This window comes from Callorhinchus milii, unplaced genomic scaffold (genome assembly GCF_018977255.1).
Source record: "Callorhinchus milii isolate IMCB2004 unplaced genomic scaffold, IMCB_Cmil_1.0 Scaffold4, whole genome shotgun sequence".
In the NCBI taxonomy this organism is placed as follows: domain Eukaryota; kingdom Metazoa; phylum Chordata; class Chondrichthyes; order Chimaeriformes; family Callorhinchidae; genus Callorhinchus; species Callorhinchus milii.
Window position 1 is genome coordinate 11684900 of NW_024704745.1, and position 18088 is coordinate 11702987.

Genomic DNA, 18088 nt, shown 5'->3' on the forward strand with positions numbered 1-18088 from the left:
GTTGTCGTTGACAGAAGATGACCAGTCAGCCACAAACAGTATCACGAGTGTTTTACGTGCTTAGAAGTGTCCAATAGAGCAGTCCAGGGAACCAACCAGCTTCCTGCACTGGAAGTCAGCCAGTCCACACCCAAAATGACATCAGTGGTGATCTGATATACAATTTACATAGCGCCTTTCATATCAGGAAGACATCTCAAAGAACTTCACACAGCTGGCTGGGCACCCAAGCTGGGGGTGGCAGCATTGTAATATAATGATTCAGTGTGTGATTTGATGGCCCCCAAAACACTGTTATAATGGGGCCACTCTGTATGGACTGGAACAGCTACTAGGAGGGGTGGCTGAGGCCAGGATGTTGGAGTCATTTAAGAAACAGCCTGATGGCAGGATGGTAGAGCGGGTATTCTGGAATAATTAGTTCAAATGGGCCAACAGGTTTGCTTGACCCAAATCTCTTTAGTAATCTTGTGTGAATCCAGAATCAGCTGATTTTTCACTTTCTTTCACCAGATTTTACCAGAGAGTGGCCTAAATATACGTGTAAAAGTGAAAATGTGTCATTAAAATTTCCGCAGCTCTCATCAATGACTGTAATACAATAAATAATAACCTCTGCATTTGATATAGCGCCTTATCCTATCATCGAGATGTCTCACAACACTTCACAGGACATATTGTAAAATAGCATGACTGTGTGTATATTGTGGGCAAACACGGCAGCCAATTTAATTGTCTCTCAAACAACCCATGGAGTGAGTCATTCACATCCGAAAATAACATTGAAATCAGAAAAGTGAATATTATAACCCATTATGAACCCAAAGCAATCAATTGAAATTGGATTGGCACATCCAAAATAAGTTTTAAATATTACTTTAACTTTTTATCGCCAAGTTTGAATATAGCTTTGAAAGCTGCCGCGTTTCGCCTACAAATGTACGGTCAACTCACTTTACAGTCTATTCTGTGAAGCGCTTTGAGATGTCTAGAAGACATGAAAAGCGCTACATCAAATGCAAAGATTATTATTATTATTATTCTCTCTGCTTTAACTTTTCCCCCCACCGTTTCTGTCTGGCAGGCTTGGTACAGGCTTCCCTCTTGTGGTGAACGTGGAGTATTTCAGTACTCCAGGCAGTGAGCGGTGAGTGAGATATGCCTTGTTGAGGGGAGGCTGAGTCTCATCGCTTCCTACAGGGTGATGGCTCTGAACTGCAGTGCTCGGTGCAGTTCACAAGACTGCACCCTCGACCCGGCTGTGAGCAAAGAAGAGGGCCAGCGACTTCTGCAGAGGTTGTGCACTATCCGAATAGTAAGTGCAAACGTAGGAATGTATAGGACCAGTGAAGACAATTGTGACTGTTCCCAAAGTAAAGCAGCAACACAACTTGCTTTTATATATTCCTTGCATTTTTGATGTAGCGTTTTATCATGTCGTCGAGATGTCTCAAAGCACTTCACAGAATAGATTGTAAAGTGAATTGACTGTGTATTTTGTAGGCGAAATGCGGCAGCTAAAAACAGTCATGGATTGAGTGATCAGCTTTTTTTTTTTGGAGGGGTTATTACCTCCGGAAAGCGATCCGCCGATTGACTAACAACTGAGTTCCTATTTACTGCTTGTTGAATCTTGTTGAATGAGTAATCCTCATTTATAGAAAGAAGTGTTTCCCTTTGTATTTGTATTCACAAGATTCCTATGTTATAAACTTGCTGATTTCTTTTGCAGGAGGTGCTGTCTGAAGACCCCCATATCTCCCCCGTGTTATTTGGAGTGATGTGCACCTTATTGTTGTGTGGGATTCTGCTCTCGGTCTTCTTCCTTGCTTTCACCATTAAATTCAAGAGCAACAGGTACAGTACATGCCGTGCATTTCTAACAGCAGCAACCAGGCCGATTGTCCCCTTGCCCGGCTCGGTGGGTAAATGTTTCATGCAGTGTGGGAACTGAGAAAGACCATAGCCTCAATCGCTGCACTATGTTGACCAAGTCAGAATTAGCCAATGACAACAACTTGCATTCATATAGTGCCTCTCATGCAGGGTAGTGTCCCAGAGCGCTTGACAGTGACAGAGCACGACGCCAGGGCAGAGATGGGTTTCGACAATAGGCGTTGGTGTTTGTGGATAATAATGATTCTATAATAATAACCATTGCATTTCATATAGCAACTTCCACGTCGGGCAGAAGTCCCAAAGTGCTTTGTAGGACATAGTGTAAAATGAAATGACTGTGTAAATTTTTTTATTCCAACGCGGCAGCCTAATTGCACACAGCAATGTCCCAAAGACAGCCATGAGGTGAATGACAAATCGTATTTTGGGGACTGTTGGCCAGAACACTGGGAGAAACTCCCTTCTCTTTTTGAATAGTGAAATGGGATATTTAGCATCCACCTGGACAGCGCCTCTGACAAGACAACACACTCCTAACACTGCACTGGAGTGTCAACTTAGATTATGCGAATTCAAGACTCGACGTGGAGCTTGAATTTATAACCTCTGACTCAGAGGCAAAAATGCTACCACTGAGCCAGACTAACACAATCTCTAATTTCTAGAGTAGAAAACAGAAGAATTGCCATGTTCATGCTCCTGGTTGCTGTTTGGTAAGCGAGGTGAGGGTGGGGTGGGGGGCAAACAATGCTGTGGACACAAGGTTAAGCACCTTCGACCACTGACTCACCAACACTCGTTGTTCAGCCCTAGCATGAAGGATTTGGGAGTCAGATTCCCTCTCTATTTCTCATTCCCAAAAATCAATTTATCCCAATTTGAAATCCATTGAATAGAACAATCTGCAGGCCTGAAATCATCTTCATCCTCAGCTCCCAGCAGTACAGAGCAGTCAGTTCCTCCCGTTCTTTTGCTGATCCACCTTCGAGCTGGAGGCTGCTCTCCACCCACTTCTTGTTCCTGCAGAGCTTCCCTGTGGCAGGGCTCGAATCGGGATTCCCCAAATCCAAAGTGTATCGGGAACCCATACGCCGGATGAATTTTTAGCATTAAATCTTAGATTTAAATTGTATTGACATTCTTACATATTATATGGAGTCCTGCAGCTCAGTGGTTAGAGCACTTGCCTTGCAAGTGTGAGACCTGGGTTAGATTCCTGGCAGGGCGAAATGTTGGGCAAGTTTCCTTACTGCACCTGTCTCTGTTTACCAAGCAGTAAGTAGGAACAGTTAGTTGATTGACAGATCGCTTTTCCAGGGGTAATAATTCCTTCAAAAAACAAAAATTGGTCACTTCAATCCATGACTGTTTGTGGGACACTGCTGTGCGCAATTGTCTGCTGCGTTTCGCCCACAAACTATACAGTCAAATAAATCGCTTTACAGTATATTCTGTGAAGTGCAAGGATTATTATTGTTATATGGATACATTTGTAAAAGCCAATGAATCTCCCCTTTCACTGTTACATAAAGTGCATCTCTGGCTTCAGCAGTATAGAAATTGCAGCATCAAAGGAGACCATTGAGCCTGTGCTGGTGGGAGCTCCTTCATTCTGATTCTAATTCCCAGTTTGTTTCCTATACTGTAGGTTGGCCTATCGAACTTCCAATTGTTGGGAGAAGTTCCCATTTGTTGAACTCCGCTGCTGTATTAAAGAAATACCACAATCTAATTTGTGGCAACTCTTAATGGACAGAAAAAACAAGTTTATACTGAGAAAGAGAGAAACTTTCACACGTGCATTAAGCAATCAAACAGCAGTGACTGACAACAACAACTTGCACTTATATAGCGCCCTCCACGTAGGGTAGCATCTCAGAGCGCTTAAAATGGTAGAGCTTGACTCCGAGCTGGGGTGGAGGGTGGTGGGGGAGATGCCCATAAGCATGGTCGAAAGGAAACTCTTCAGACGAGACTTGAAAGAGGGGAGAGAGGGGGCGAGGTGGAGGGATTGTGGGAGAGTGTTCCAGAGTTTTGGGGCGTAGTGGCTGAAAGCGTGACCTCCGATGGTGGGGCGGAGGGTGCGAGGGACGAGCAGAGGTGCCAGCTGGTGGATTGAGGTGTGAGGAGGTTGGAAAAATGGGGAGGTGCCAGGGATTGAATGGATTTGAATACAAGTGTGATGATCTTGAAGTCGATTCATTCGGTGATGCAGAGCTAGTGAAGCCTGGCCAGACCTGGTGAGATGTGGGTGTGGAGTTTGGTTCTGGTCAGTTTGCGGGTGGCAGAGTTTTGAATGAGCTGTATCTTGTGAATGGTGGAGCTGGGGAGACCGGCGAGGAGTGCGTTGGAGTAATCCAGGCAGGAGGTGACAAACACATGCACGAGGGTTTCGGCTGCATTTGGGGTAAGGTACGATCAGAGGCGGGCAATGTGGCAGAGGCAAAAGAAGGGGGTCCTGGTCAGGGACCTAATGTGGGGGAGGAAGGACAGTTGGGGGTTGAACCGGAAGCCTAGGTTGCGCACTGGTTCAGTGAATCTGAGGGAGGGCCCAGGGAGGCTGAGGAGTTTAGATCCACAGGAGTGAAGATGTTGAAGGGAGCCAAGGAGTATGGCTTCTGTCTTGTCCACATTCAGCTGCAGGAAGTTTACACTCATCCAGGCCTTGACGTCTGCCAGACAAGCTGATAGAACATCAGCGGAGCTGGAGTTGGTATTGAAGGAGGCAAAGTAGATTTGTGTGTCATCTGCAAACATATGGCAGTTTACCCCCTGCCTATGGATGATATCGCCCAGAGGGAGCATATAGATAAAGAAAAGAAGACGGCCAAGTATAGAGCCCTGGGGTACCCCGCAGGTGACCGGGTGGGGGCGAGAGGAGAAACCATTTGCTGGGATGAAATGGACCCGGTTGGTTAAGTAGGACTCAAACCATGTGAGTACAGTCCCACTGAGGTAGATAAGGGAGGACAGCCGATGGAGGAGGATGGCGTGGTCGACTGTGTCGAACCCAGCAGAGAGATCCAAGAGGACGAGGAGGCAGAGGGAGGCCAGGGAGCCCTGACTTCCTGTGGGGCATTTTAAATAAATAATCTGCCAAGATGTTAACGATCCCATGGCACTATTTAAAAAGAGAAGAGTTTCTTTCAGATGTAGTGGACAAATAAAATTGGTCACTCATTTCATGGCTATTTGTGAGACATTGCTGTACGCAATTATGCTGCCGTGTTTGTCTACAAATCATTGTACTTCAGTAATTCTTGTGAAGCGTTTTGAGATGTGCTCCTGACGTGAAAAGACGCTATACCAACTGCAAGGTTATTATTATTTTTTAAACAAGAAATGTACAGTTAGCATATTTGCAAAACTTTGAATGTGCTGAAGAATGTGTGATTGGATTTGTAAAACTTTAGCGAATGTATTCAAATTAGTCCCATCACCTTCCCTCCCCCTTCCCCGGCCCCCCAACATCTCTTCGCCTCCAGGGCTATTGCTCTAACCTGTTCACTCTATAGCCACTAAACTCTCCGCACGTTTAAAAATATTGTGCGTTTTTTGAATTATCAATTGCATTTATTGGGAACTTCCCATAATGAGCTTGAGCAACAGTTGACACACTGAAATAACTCCTCACGCTGTGAACCTTATGCTTTATTCCCACTAGAATTGTGAAAATGTCCAGCCCGAACCTGAATGTCGTAACATTACTCGGAAGTGTCTTCACTTACGTCAGTGGATACATGTTTGGGATTGAAGAAGGGAAAACAGCTGCAGCAGGAACGTCCATGGAGCTGATCTTCCAAGTAAGCAACACATAAGAAGAAACTATGTAGTAAACATAGGGCGGTTTATTCTGAGAGCCAGGATTATACGCCACTTAGGCTTGAGTTCTTTTTAAATAAATAATAGATAATCGCCACTTGAAATTGATACAGCACTTATCCCATGAAAATGCTTATAAGTGAATCACACATTGAGTTACTTTGAAGCTTAATGACTGCTTTGGAGACAAATGCTGTGACTAAGCCGCACCGGGGACATATGACGGCTCTTTAAACGGCAGTGAGATGAACGACCACATTTTGTTTTGGTAAAATGTGATTGTGGGAGTACATCAGGAGGGAGAACTCCTTGTTGTTCAAAATAGTGTCATGGGATCTTTACGTGCAAGGATTATTATTATTATAACATCCACCCGAACCATCAACTTGCACTCGTGTTCGATCCTCAGCGCTAGGGACACGTGAAGTCAGCGTGGAGCAATGACTGGGGGAGGAGGGAGCAGCGATCAGTGCCTAGCAGACGATACGTTCAGTGTCAGCCCACAGCAGTTGGGAGGGAGTAGGTCATTGCCCAGTGTTGAAGGGGTTGGGGCACAGTTTGTCTCAATCAGTGTGGGAAGCACAGAGTCAGCCAACGTGATGGGGGAGGAGAGGGGAGAGGACAAGAACGACGACGACAACAACAACAACTTGGATTTATTTTGCTTCTCTTCACCGGGATAGCATCTCAGACCACTTAACGGTGGTGGAGCATGACGTCGAGCCGTGGTGAGAGGGAAAGTGAGCGTGGGCACAGTAGAAAGGGAGTGATTTCAGCGATGGGGAATGATCACAAGGTCCGCCACCAGCAGCGACGGGTGGGGGGGGAAGAAGTGCAGTGCGCTGGTTGTTTCTGGCAGTTGCAGGGGAGGGGGCATGAGATTGCTTCTCTAACGTGGCGATGGGGAAGTGAGGCAAGCAACTGAATCTTCTCCCCCACCTCCCCCTCCCCATCCCCCCACCACCCCACATACACACACGCACACTTTGTGAGATCTCATGTGTCTTATTGGGAGCTGGCCAAATACCCACCTTATTATAATAATAATAATAATCACTACATTTGATATAGCCCCCCATCATATTGTTGAGATGTCTTAAAGCGCTTCACTGAATACCCTGCAAAGTGAATTGACTGTGTATTTGGTGGGGGAAATACGGATAAGGGCGTGACCTTGTCTGTCATAGGATATATCCATATCCCAGTCCAGAAGAGAAAATGTACAGAATGTTTAATGTAGAAGAATGGCAGCTGGGTGGGGTTGTATTCCTGGTGCCTGACCTGAAGCCTTCCATGTTTTATTTTTTTCTTCTTCAGACCCATTTAGAAATGCAGGCGAGTGCAGCCCATAATTTAAATAATTTACCCCCTCCTGTCTTAACAGTTTGATGACAGGACGAGTAAATGAATATCATCTCCTCGATGAACCCCGGGGCAGAAAGCTTAGAGGTCTCTGGCTCCAGGCCAGCTGCGCTGTTTAAACAGGCTTTCAATGCCATCCTTAGATTTTCAGGAATGCAGTTGAAAATATTAGTTAATGAATGGTGAATGGGGAGTTACAAGGCAGACACGTAACCAAGGGCATCTGATTAGTCACTTCACATGAATCCAGTGATTATGTTACTGCCTTTAACCCCAGCCTTGTAACAGTGCACAGCCATTGGAAAATTCAGGCCTATTCTCCTAGATTAAACGCGCTTTAAAATATCAAGACGACCAGTAGCGATTCCAGAGGGTCCCACTTGGACTTTGTTCTGCACCCCATCCAATCAAAATACGTTACTTTGAAACACGGTGACTGTTTTGTTGGCAAACATGGAGACTAAACTAACACCAGCAGTGGCCCTGTAAACAGCAGTGAGATGGGATGAGATGAGATAAGCGACCAGACAACAACAACAACAACAAGATTCCATTTATAAAGCGCCTTTCACGTCAGGAGGCCGTCCCAAGGCGCTGAATTGGTAAATAATAATAATCCTTGCATTTGATATAGCGCCTTATCACGTCTTCAAGTGGTTTCAAAGCGCTTCACGGATTATACTGTAAAGTGAATTGACTATATTTTGTGGGCGAAACGCGGCAGCCAAATAACATTTACACAGGGACCTTTCACATCGGGAGGACATCCCAAGACGCTGGACAGTCAGGGAGGACCCGAGGGGACCCTATCCTGAGTGCCATGTCAGGACGATGGAGAGTAAATATTGTCCTCCACAGCATTGCCCACATCCTAAGAATGATCTGCACAGACGCGCACGCATACACACACACCCATATACACTCACACACACATATACACACGTGCATACACATCTAAACAGCCCTTATCGGCTACTTTCAAACATGAAGAATGCCATTTGGGGAAGGACAATGGGGGAGGAGAATTGACATTTGGGAAGTTTTTCAGAAGAGGAGGAGGAAAATATTCCCCCTCTCCCTCTCCATTTCATAGTTGATGGTTTTAGGTCAGAGCCTCTGTGTTGCCAGGGATTCTCTGTGTAATCGCAATCCTTTGTTTCAAATGGCAGGTCCGCATTTGGATACTGTGTATAGGAACCTCGCTGGTATTTGGGCCTATATTAGGGAAGACATGGCGTCTGTACAAAGTTTTCACCCAGCGGGTCCCAGAGAAGAGAGTGGTAAGTAATCGGCTTAGGTACTCTGAGGTAATCCCCTCCACCATTCACATCTTCGCTTTCAGTGAACTTCAGTCTGGAAGCCTTGGCCAACAATTTAGTCAAGTCCTGGTAAGTTCATTATCAGCAAAGGTTGAATAAAGGCACTGGTTTCAACACTGAGCCTCACAAACTGAACGGTCACAGGTTTGAATCCTGGTCTGTACTGATCTCAGCTGAGGCACCAATTGGGGTGTTATGACCCAGTGCCCCAGGGTTAGGGAAGGGAAGATTAGCCTAAGTTTCTACTCCTGACCACTATCAAGAAATTTCTGCTGGACGTAATGAGCCTTGCATTTGATATAGGGTCTCATCACATCAAAAGGTCTCGAAGTGCTTCACAGAGTTTTTTTTCTTGTGTAGAATTGAGTGGCTGTGTGTTTGTTGGTGAACACAGCACCTGATTTACGCTCAGTAATGTCTCACAGACATCCATGTGAATTGCCATTTTTTAAAAAATCTGGGTGGATCTTTGGCCAGGACACGAGGAGAAACTCACCTCTCTTTACAAATAGTTCTATGGGTTCTTTAATGTCCACCTGAACAGGAAGATAGCATCTTGGATTAATGTCTAATTTGTAGGGACAGCACCTCCAAAACAATGCAGCACATCCCCAGCACTGCAATGGAGTGTCACCTTAACTGTGAGTTCAAAGTCCCGACGTGGGGCTTGACCCCACAACCTTTTGACTCAGAGGCGAGAGTGCTATCAACCGAGCCAACAACTAAATGCGTGTGAAAGAAAACATAAATCACTTAATTTTGTCCCCGTTACATTTCTGTTTTCTATTTCATATTAAACAAATCTACCCCAACTACATATAACAAATGTGTATTTAATGGACTCCAGGGTGAATGTGTAGGATCGTTAGGTGCCTGGTGATGGCACTGCTAAGCTTACAGAATACAGCAATGCTGTGTGCTCATCACCACCCCCAGATACTGTAGGACAGAAGATCTATTCAGATGTATGTTGTTTGCCTATAGTTTTCACAATCATTTCATAATGGAAGAAAAAAAGTGAATCTTACACAGCTGTGAGCTTTACAGTAGGAATCTCTGAAAACACCCAACCATTAATGGATTAAAGGGTGGTTTAGAGACAAAGTTAGTGAAAAAACGATAGGAAAAGCAGATTGCACGCACAGCAAAACAGATACAAAGATATTTTGGAACATCAGCAAGAGACAGCAAGTTAAAGATCACCTAAGTTAATTGAAAGGTGTGTGCCAAGGCAAGATATAATATTAACAATACTTACAATACATCTTATCACATCAAAGTGCTTTGCAGCATTCACTGGTAAAATGCAGTGACTGTGAATTTGTAGACATCAGCCAAATTGCTAATGGTAACATCCCACAAACAGCCATGAAGTGAATTATCAATTTTATCTGGGGGATTGTTGGCTAGGACACCGGGATAAACTAAATTATGGGAAGAGTCATGTCGGACTCAGCTTAATTTCACTGAAGAAATATTGGATAGTTATGCAGCACATGATCGGGTCGTGTTACAGAACGAGGGGAAAGGGAAAGTTGGGTTTGTGTGGAATATAAGCTCCGGTGAGGACTAATTGGGTCAAATGGCCTCTTGCTATGATGTATCACTCCATCTGTGAAGTGCTTTGAGACATGTCAATGACGTGACTATATCAAATGCAAGGATTATTATTATATGTCACTCTATGTAAGAATTTGTAGATGTAAGCAAGCTACTTGGACCACAAGAGCAGTTATAGGTTTAAAATGAACAAACATCAAGTGAGATTACAGATCAAAAGCAATTTCTTCTTCCTCTGCAATAAATTTCTGTGTTTATTTTTGGTCAGCTGGATGTCTGACACTTACGGAAACCCAACACTATGCTTAAGAACAATCAAACTGGACCCAGAGCTCCACATATGTGTGCCACCTATACATGGGCATATCCCTGTGTCTGTGGCCTGTTGGATACACTACAAAGATTTTAAATACTCAAGGTCATGCACACTTGGAGTAACCTTAGGAAATGCAGAGTGTTTATTAAATAAACAAAAAAAATCTGCAGTCACCTAGAATTACGCAGGATGATTCAGCACAGAAACAGACCACTCAGCCCAAATAGTCTGTGCCAGTACTGTCATGTTACAGTCTAAATAATTGGTTTCTTCTGTTCCATTGATCTATTAACCTGGATCCTTTTTCTCATCCAGATTATCAAAGACATTCAGTTGCTGGGGCTGGTGGCTGGAGTCATAGGTTTAGATATCCTGGTTCTTGTCACTTGGGGCATTGCTGACCCACTGCAGTGCAGGCAATCCTTAAATGCAGGAATGAAGGTAAGGAAGCCTGCAGTTCAAATTGATCGTGTTTTGACAATCACAGCATACGTAGGTTGGGTTAGTTGTGACTAATGAGTTGACTTGAAAAAACATTAAACTAATAGCTTTAAACTACGTTTCGCTTGGGGCAAATTCTTGGTCTTGCCTTCGCCATTAGTTGGGGGCGGAGAGTGTGGGGTGGGGGGAGAGAGAGGGACTTAGGTAGCAAACTTGAGGTTTAGTCACTTCTCCACAGCATTGAGGGGAAACATCAGACCACTGCTTATGCAGTTCCCAGCAGTCAGTTCCACTGCCAAAACCACAGGCTGAGCATCTATCCTGACTTCCAGTGATTGGGTTAAGTCCACAGTGGAGTGAGATCTAAAATAAGTATTATGAATGATGCTTACAATTGAAATGAGTGCCTTTCCCTGTCAGGAGGATGTCCCAAAGCACTTTGCAGGATGTACTGTAAAATGTGGTGACTGTGGGTATTCTGTGGGCGAATGCAGCAGCCAATTCCCACATTTCGATATCCCTCAAACAGCCATTATATTTGTGAGGGATTTTTGGCTATTGCTGGCCAGGACATGAGAGAAACTCCCTTCATTTTTTGAATACTGCCATGGGATCTTCAACGTCTATCTGAACAGACAGACGTGACCTTGGTTTAACCTCGTCCAAAGGATTATAAATGAAGGAGAAAAATCAACTATCCCTTGGATTGTAGCATTAAATAGGATGAATTTGCATTGTAAAGACAATTTATTCTTCTCTTTTGTTAACTATGAAGGCGATTGAAAAAGACGTTTCCTACTCCATCACAGCGATGAAATGTTGCATGTCCCACTACACTGAGATCTGGATCATTCTTATCTCTGTGATGAAGGTAAGGTTGTGGGACTGACTTTGGACTGCACTTCATTCTGATTCTCCAACTCCACAGAGCTCTGTGTCTGCTGTCTGACACTGTAAACGTCAGCTTTGTAGGATCTGAAAAGTCATTCTGAGACCTGTGCTGCTCTGCTTCAATCTAAACTTGCCACATTTCCCTAAAATTCCACGACAGTGTCAGCAGCTAATATCAGCATCAGCATCTTTTCTCATCCCTTGTCTTCTCTGTCTCTACTATGTTTATGACTCTAACACCTCTAACACTAGTGTCGGTTCTGTCTTTCATTCCATTCATGCCTCTAATACCAGTGTCTTCTCTGTCTCCAACCCCATACTGTTATGCTGTTCCCGCCTGTTCCAACTCTCACCTTCATTGACTGAGACGCTGCTTAGTTAATGAAGCAATACATTTCGAAATAGACCAACCACAACTTCCAATCTGAGGTTGAACATCAGTGTCACTGAGGTATTTTGCTCTGAGGCGTTGACTCGACTGCTCTTTCGCAAACACAGGGAAGTCTTCTGTTGTATGGCACGTATCTGGCGGGATTGACCAGCAATGTTAGTTCACCCCCCGTCAACCAATCCATCACCATCATGGTGGGAGTTTACCTGATCATTTTCACCGCTGCCGTGATCCTTCCCATCAACAGATTCTTGAACTCTTGGCCCAACGTTGTGTATGGACTCACCTCTGGGGGAATCTTCATATGTACCTCGACCATCAACTGTCTCATCTTCATTCCACAGGTAGGAGGAACAGTAGCAAATCAAACACATTAGGTGCACAATCGGTCTTTGGAATGTATGAGGGTAGTGAGGTTTATCCTTCTGTCTCTCCGGATTAACTCAATGCGTGTGTGTAAAATATAACCAAAAGAACGAAGTAAATTCTCACAGTAAAAAAGCTGAAATATATAGTAATGATCAGGGGAACACTACTTGACCCACTAAGCTTGTTCCCCGCAAACCACAACACCGCCCGGTATACAATGACTTTCCCTCCCCTCATCCCATTTCCTAACCTTCTCAGCATATGTGTGCTTTTGTGAGCAAACTTTAATGCATATCCTAATGAAACACTTTGAGACATCCTCCCAACATGAAGGGTGCTATGCCAAATGTAAGGATTATTATCATCATCCTTTAATGTTTCGCCCACACAGTCAATTCACTTTATAGTATATTCTGTGAAGCGCTTTGAGGCATCTTGAAGATGTGATAAGGCGCTGTATCAAATGCAAGGATTATTATTATATTATAATGTTTCAACTTCACAAGTATCTATCTATTCATCTCTTTCTTGAATTCCTCAATCAATTTCACCTATAGAATTCTTCATGTCACCAATGGTATGTTTGGTGACAATTTGCCTGGATTAGGACAGTAATTCTCTGTAAGTGTGTGGAGTGGGTGGGGAGGCTTCAGGCAGTCAAATCGTGCTGGAGCCCTGCTTGCTCCCCCCTTTAGAGGCAAAAGTGTGAAAGCATGGTAGACTTGAAGAATTATAGGGATAATCTGCTTTGAGTATCAAAAAAGAACCCCTACTTAGGTAGGCAATATAGAAGAACTGTGGTGCGTTGTGTTGAATGGTGAAACTAATTTAACATGTTATCTGAATGAAGCATAAATATATTTTAATTTGGTTGCATCTGGAAGTGACCATCTGCTTACCAGCTGCTACCTGTTAGCTCTGCTAACTTTCTCAGGCTTTCGCATCAGGCTTTCCACTGCAATGCATTACTGTGCTTCACACACGTACACAAATTCACAAACACTCATGCACGGTGCTGATTTCTCCTAAGCCTGTGTGTGCTGTTTACCTATTAAAGTACATGAGTTGAAAATCCAATACATGTACGTTCCATGGATCGGAGGGTGTTTTTGCTCTGCGTGGGGGTGGATGGGGGAGGTGATGAGGATTGATTTTTCTGAGGTATTAGTGGCTGTTGATGGTGCTGAATGCTCTTGCTGTTCCCGTGCCTATTGCATTGTGTCCATGCTCATTAGCATACAGCTGCCGGTCACTATAGGCCTTGTGGCTGCTTCCCAAAGCCACACGGGACCTATGTGGCTTCCCCACTGACAGCCGAGTGCGCACTGCCTAGCAAAAGCAATGCACTCAGAAGTGAGGGTCTCACACTGATTCAGGGGGAAGATTTACGACTACGTATTCCATACAAAACAATCACCTTCCTCTCCTTTGTGATCCAGTGATGAATTGTGCTTTTATTAGACGGGTAGTGTAGAACTTCAATAAAGCCCGCGTTCAAATTTAAAGATGACAGTGAGTTTTAGATTTTTTTTGCTGGAAATTTTCGTATTAGTGTAAAACCTTGAACCAGCCTGGAGCTCAGGGTGAGAAATCAGTAGGTTTGATGGTTTTCCCTATTGGGTTATTTTCATTCAATCTAAGAATACATTTGACGTTTCGCCCAACAGATCAAGCAGTGGAAGCAGTTTGAGGAAGAGCTGAGCCACACTCCGAATCAAATGGCTAAATACTTCAACAGCCCGAGCAAGAGCTATCACTCCATGTACAGTGATGAACAGATCTATTACTTGCTCGGGGAAAACAACTCTATGAAGCGTCTACTCACTGAGGTAGCACAAAACGCACAGTAATTTACTTTTGGATGTGCTGCATTTGTAGTGTCAGTCTAGACTGTGATTTCGAAGTCCCAACATGGGGCTTTAACCCACAACCTTCTGGCTCAGAGGCTACCAACCGAGCCAAGCCAACACCTTATGAGTGATTGAATGAACCGCTCAATCGGTCTCTACATATGCCGTTGAGTGGTAGAGCCTGTCTCTAAGACCACCGTTCCTCTTACACCAAGTTCCTAGTCTTCCAGAGAGGGAGCGAGCATGGGTTAGAGGCTCCCATCAGAGAGAAAGAGATGGAAAAGCTTGTCCTGAGCTGCTTACACCAGAGGCTGTTTGCTGGTGGGCAGTTTAGACCTGCCCCCTCCCCCACATTCATGGTGCAGAAATTTCTTTGCCAACATTGTCTCTCGCTCTTAAGTGAAATAGCTGCATGGGTGAGAGACAAAAAGAGGGATTAAAGGAGATCAAACTTTTGTTTTGGCAGCCGGGGTGCCTGATAGTCATCACCATGCTTAAGAATATTCAAGTTAGACTGAGTGTCCCATGCATACCATCTACATGGACATTTCCCATATCTGGAATGGAATATGTACTTATTGAATTAATTTAGAGCGTTGGGTTGATCAGCCAAGTATTCTGACCTTAAGAAACCCATTATGGGGCTTTAATATCAGCTATCTTGAAACTGTGGCATTCTATAGCTCAGTGGTTAGAAAACTCACCTTGCAAACGAGAGATCTGGGTTTGATTCCCAACAGGGCGAAATGTTGGGCAAGTTTCCTTACTCCACACACCTCTGTTCACCTAGCAGTAAGTAGGAACCCGGTTGTTAGTCGATTGGCAGGTCGCTTTTCCAGGGGTAATAATACCTTTATGTAAAAAAATTTGGTCACACGATCCATGATAGTTTGCGGGACAATGCTGTGTGCAATTGGCTGCTGGCTTCGTCCACAAAATATATATAGTCAATTCACTTTACAGTATATTCCGTGAAGCGCTTCGAGATGTCTCGAAGACGTGATAAGACGCTATATCAAATGTAAGTTTTTATTATTCATATTATTATTCATATCAACCTATTATGAGTTCCACATATGCACAGAAATTTCCATTTGTCTCCCTGGAGGGACGCACCATGGTTATCTAATTCTGGAGAGTATTAGATGCAGGTTGGCGAGAGCTAGAGTGTGTGTTGGGTTAATTGTTGGGAGTTTAACCAGTTAAAACCACACAGCTTGCCATTGAGAGACGTTAAAAGTAAATTTGTTTGTCGTGGACCACACCACTTGTTGCTAAATAAAAGCATTCTTCTCTTTTGTTTCCTATAGAAAAATGCAGTAATTGAAAGCCTGCAGGAGCAGGTTAGTGATGTGAAGGATAAACTGCTGCGGCTGATGGAACCAGAGTGCGCTGAAGATCTTACAGGTCCCAGTGCTGCCACAGGCTCTAGCACAGCTCCCCGACTCTCGACCGACAGTGAGGCTGAATGTCGCAGCTCAGGGGACGAACATTGTCCAAAGGACTTCTCTCCGTCAGATGAAGGGGACAGTTTACTTCAGGCTCTTCCAGCGGGAGATTTGCGGCTCTCGCTGTCCCAAGGTAACTCACCACTGAATTTAACAGAGGCCGAGATCCTCAGGTGGTGATAGGTGGCTTCATTCGCAGGGATCCTCCGGACCACTTGAGGCAGTTGGGAGATTCTGGGAACCCTCCCGACCATTCCCTGAAGTCGTGTGACACTCCAGAAATCACCTCAGAAATTCAGACTGGTGTCGTGGGCGAGAGGCTGAACGGGGCCATTGATCAAACTGCAAGAGAGGTCCTCGTCGCTGTTTCTGAGCGACGGACATCGACCAGGGCGAGGGTTGGGGTGGATCAAAGCTCAGCATCTGCTGAGGACACGTTCAGAGCGAACAAAAGCAGCTATGTGAGCAGCGAGAAGCTTCAAGAGATCCTGCACGCATTGAGCGCTCGCTCCGTCCACTCGGTGCGCTCGCCGCCCAGGCCCAGGAGAATCCCGTCAAGCTTTGAACTCCAGCAGCCTGCCCGCATGATGGCGGCGGGGGGACACAAACATTACGGCTACGGACGCTGCATCTCTCCCCACATGATGAGGCGAAGGAGGCCACTGTTCTACCCCCTGAGGGGCGGACCCCCTCCCTGTCGCTTCCCAGATCCCTCACCGCGAGCTGACAGGAGACTGGCCGGGAAAGATCTCAGGGGATGTGTGGGAGGTTCCCACACCACCGGTGCTGACCAAGGTCACAGCAAAACGGAGATGGGTGAGGACTGGTCCACCGGTCTCTCAATTGCTTTGACCTCAATGAAGGAAGCACAGCTGCCGTCCAACAGCTGCCATCCCACGTGGCTCAGAGGAGAGGGACCACAGAATGGCTACGCTTACAATCCTGAGGCAGAAGGAAAGTGCACTGTTGCGCCCTATTCGGGCCTGCACTCGAAGGTCACGCATTGGTTTTCTGAAGGAACTGGGTTAGGTGGAACTTTGGACGCGCACCAGTATGACAGCTCCGATTCGGAGTCGAGCAGCTCAGACGAAACCTTCTGCTACTATCACAGGCCGCACTGTGAGGCCTGTTGTGAGGGCCTGTACGACTCCAGCGGTAGCAGCAGCTCAGAGACCTCAGACAGCGAGCGTTACAATCCAGCGTTCAACTGGTCACAAAGCCATCGTCATCATCCAGCCGTTAACTTCAAAGAGGATCTCAAGCCCACCTTTGTATAATTCATTCAGGGGACCTGGGGTACTTCCAGATGCTCCCTGAGTTTGTTTTGCGTATGTTGTTTGAACTCCTTTAATGGAATTTGTTCATTTGTTCATTTGACGGATTGCACATTGAATCGAGTGTAGAGATTTAGACGTGGGTGACAATGCAAACCTTTCCTTTACTGAAGGGAAGTAGAACAGGTACCTCTAAAATGAAGGAGTCACTTTCAGTGGGGACATGACCGAAAGGATCTGAAAATAGCATTATTCCATCAAAATAACACACTGCAAAAACCCCACTGCAGGCCATGTGCAAATATATCCCTGGGTTCAGGACCATTCAGCATCCTCACTCCCCTGCCCCATGCACCTAACAATTGAAGCAGACACAGAGCATTGTTGTGGGCTTGAAAATGAATTAGCATGTTACGGTAATCACATTTCTGTGTCCAGTTTCCGAGACCCCTACCAGCTGCCTGTGAAGACCAAGGACACCAGCGATAATGTAGTGTTGACAAATCAACAAAGGGCCCAGAACACAGACACTAAATTTATGTTAATCCCAGAGATCAGACTGCGGACTTACTCTCTCTCTTGGGAGCACACACACACACACATACATGAGCCAGCTCTCCTGCAGGCACTCACCGGTTACACCACCGGGACAAAGGAACAAGCCAGTCTTCTTTGCACGTACATTTTTCAATCTCTACAAAAGCCCTGAAATCGAACCATATTGTTGCACTTTGTCTGTGTATTAGATATTTTTTTTAGATTGAGTGATGTGTATTTAAATTAAAAGACTAGGATTTATACTGAAAATGAAAATGTCTTGTTTTATCGGGTGCTGCAGTGTTCTTTTTTCTAAATCACAGGGAGGGAGTTTTTTTTTGTTGCAAACTTTTACCAATGAAAACTTAGGAGAGTTGGAGCTCTAATGTGAGATTTGTACACCTAATAGCTAGCAACAAATTTACTGTTTTTGTCTCATCATGTTCGCAATGTGCCAAATGATTGTTTGAATTGCAAGGGAAAATCTGCAGTAATAGTAATAATCCTTGCATTTGATTTAGCGCCTTATCACATTTTCGAGATGTCTCAAAGCCCTTCATAGAATATACTGCAAAGTGAATTGACTAAATATTTTGTGAGCGAAACGCA

The 18088-nt window shown here is 44.8% G+C and overlaps 1 protein-coding gene across 1 annotated transcript; it reads left to right on the forward strand.

The window, feature by feature from the left end:
* The first annotated feature begins 1199 nt into the window (after positions 1-1199).
* On the forward strand, positions 1200-17727 carry gpr156 (G protein-coupled receptor 156). Its single transcript, XM_042334364.1, is given in 10 exon segments — positions 1200-1315; positions 1733-1857; positions 5564-5702; positions 8253-8363; positions 10594-10719; positions 11495-11590; positions 12109-12345; positions 14038-14199; positions 15531-15820; positions 15823-17727. Coding segments are annotated over 10 exon segments (2520 nt in total). The 5' UTR covers positions 1200-1204; the 3' UTR covers positions 16946-17727.
* The last annotated feature ends 361 nt before the right edge of the window (positions 17728-18088 follow it).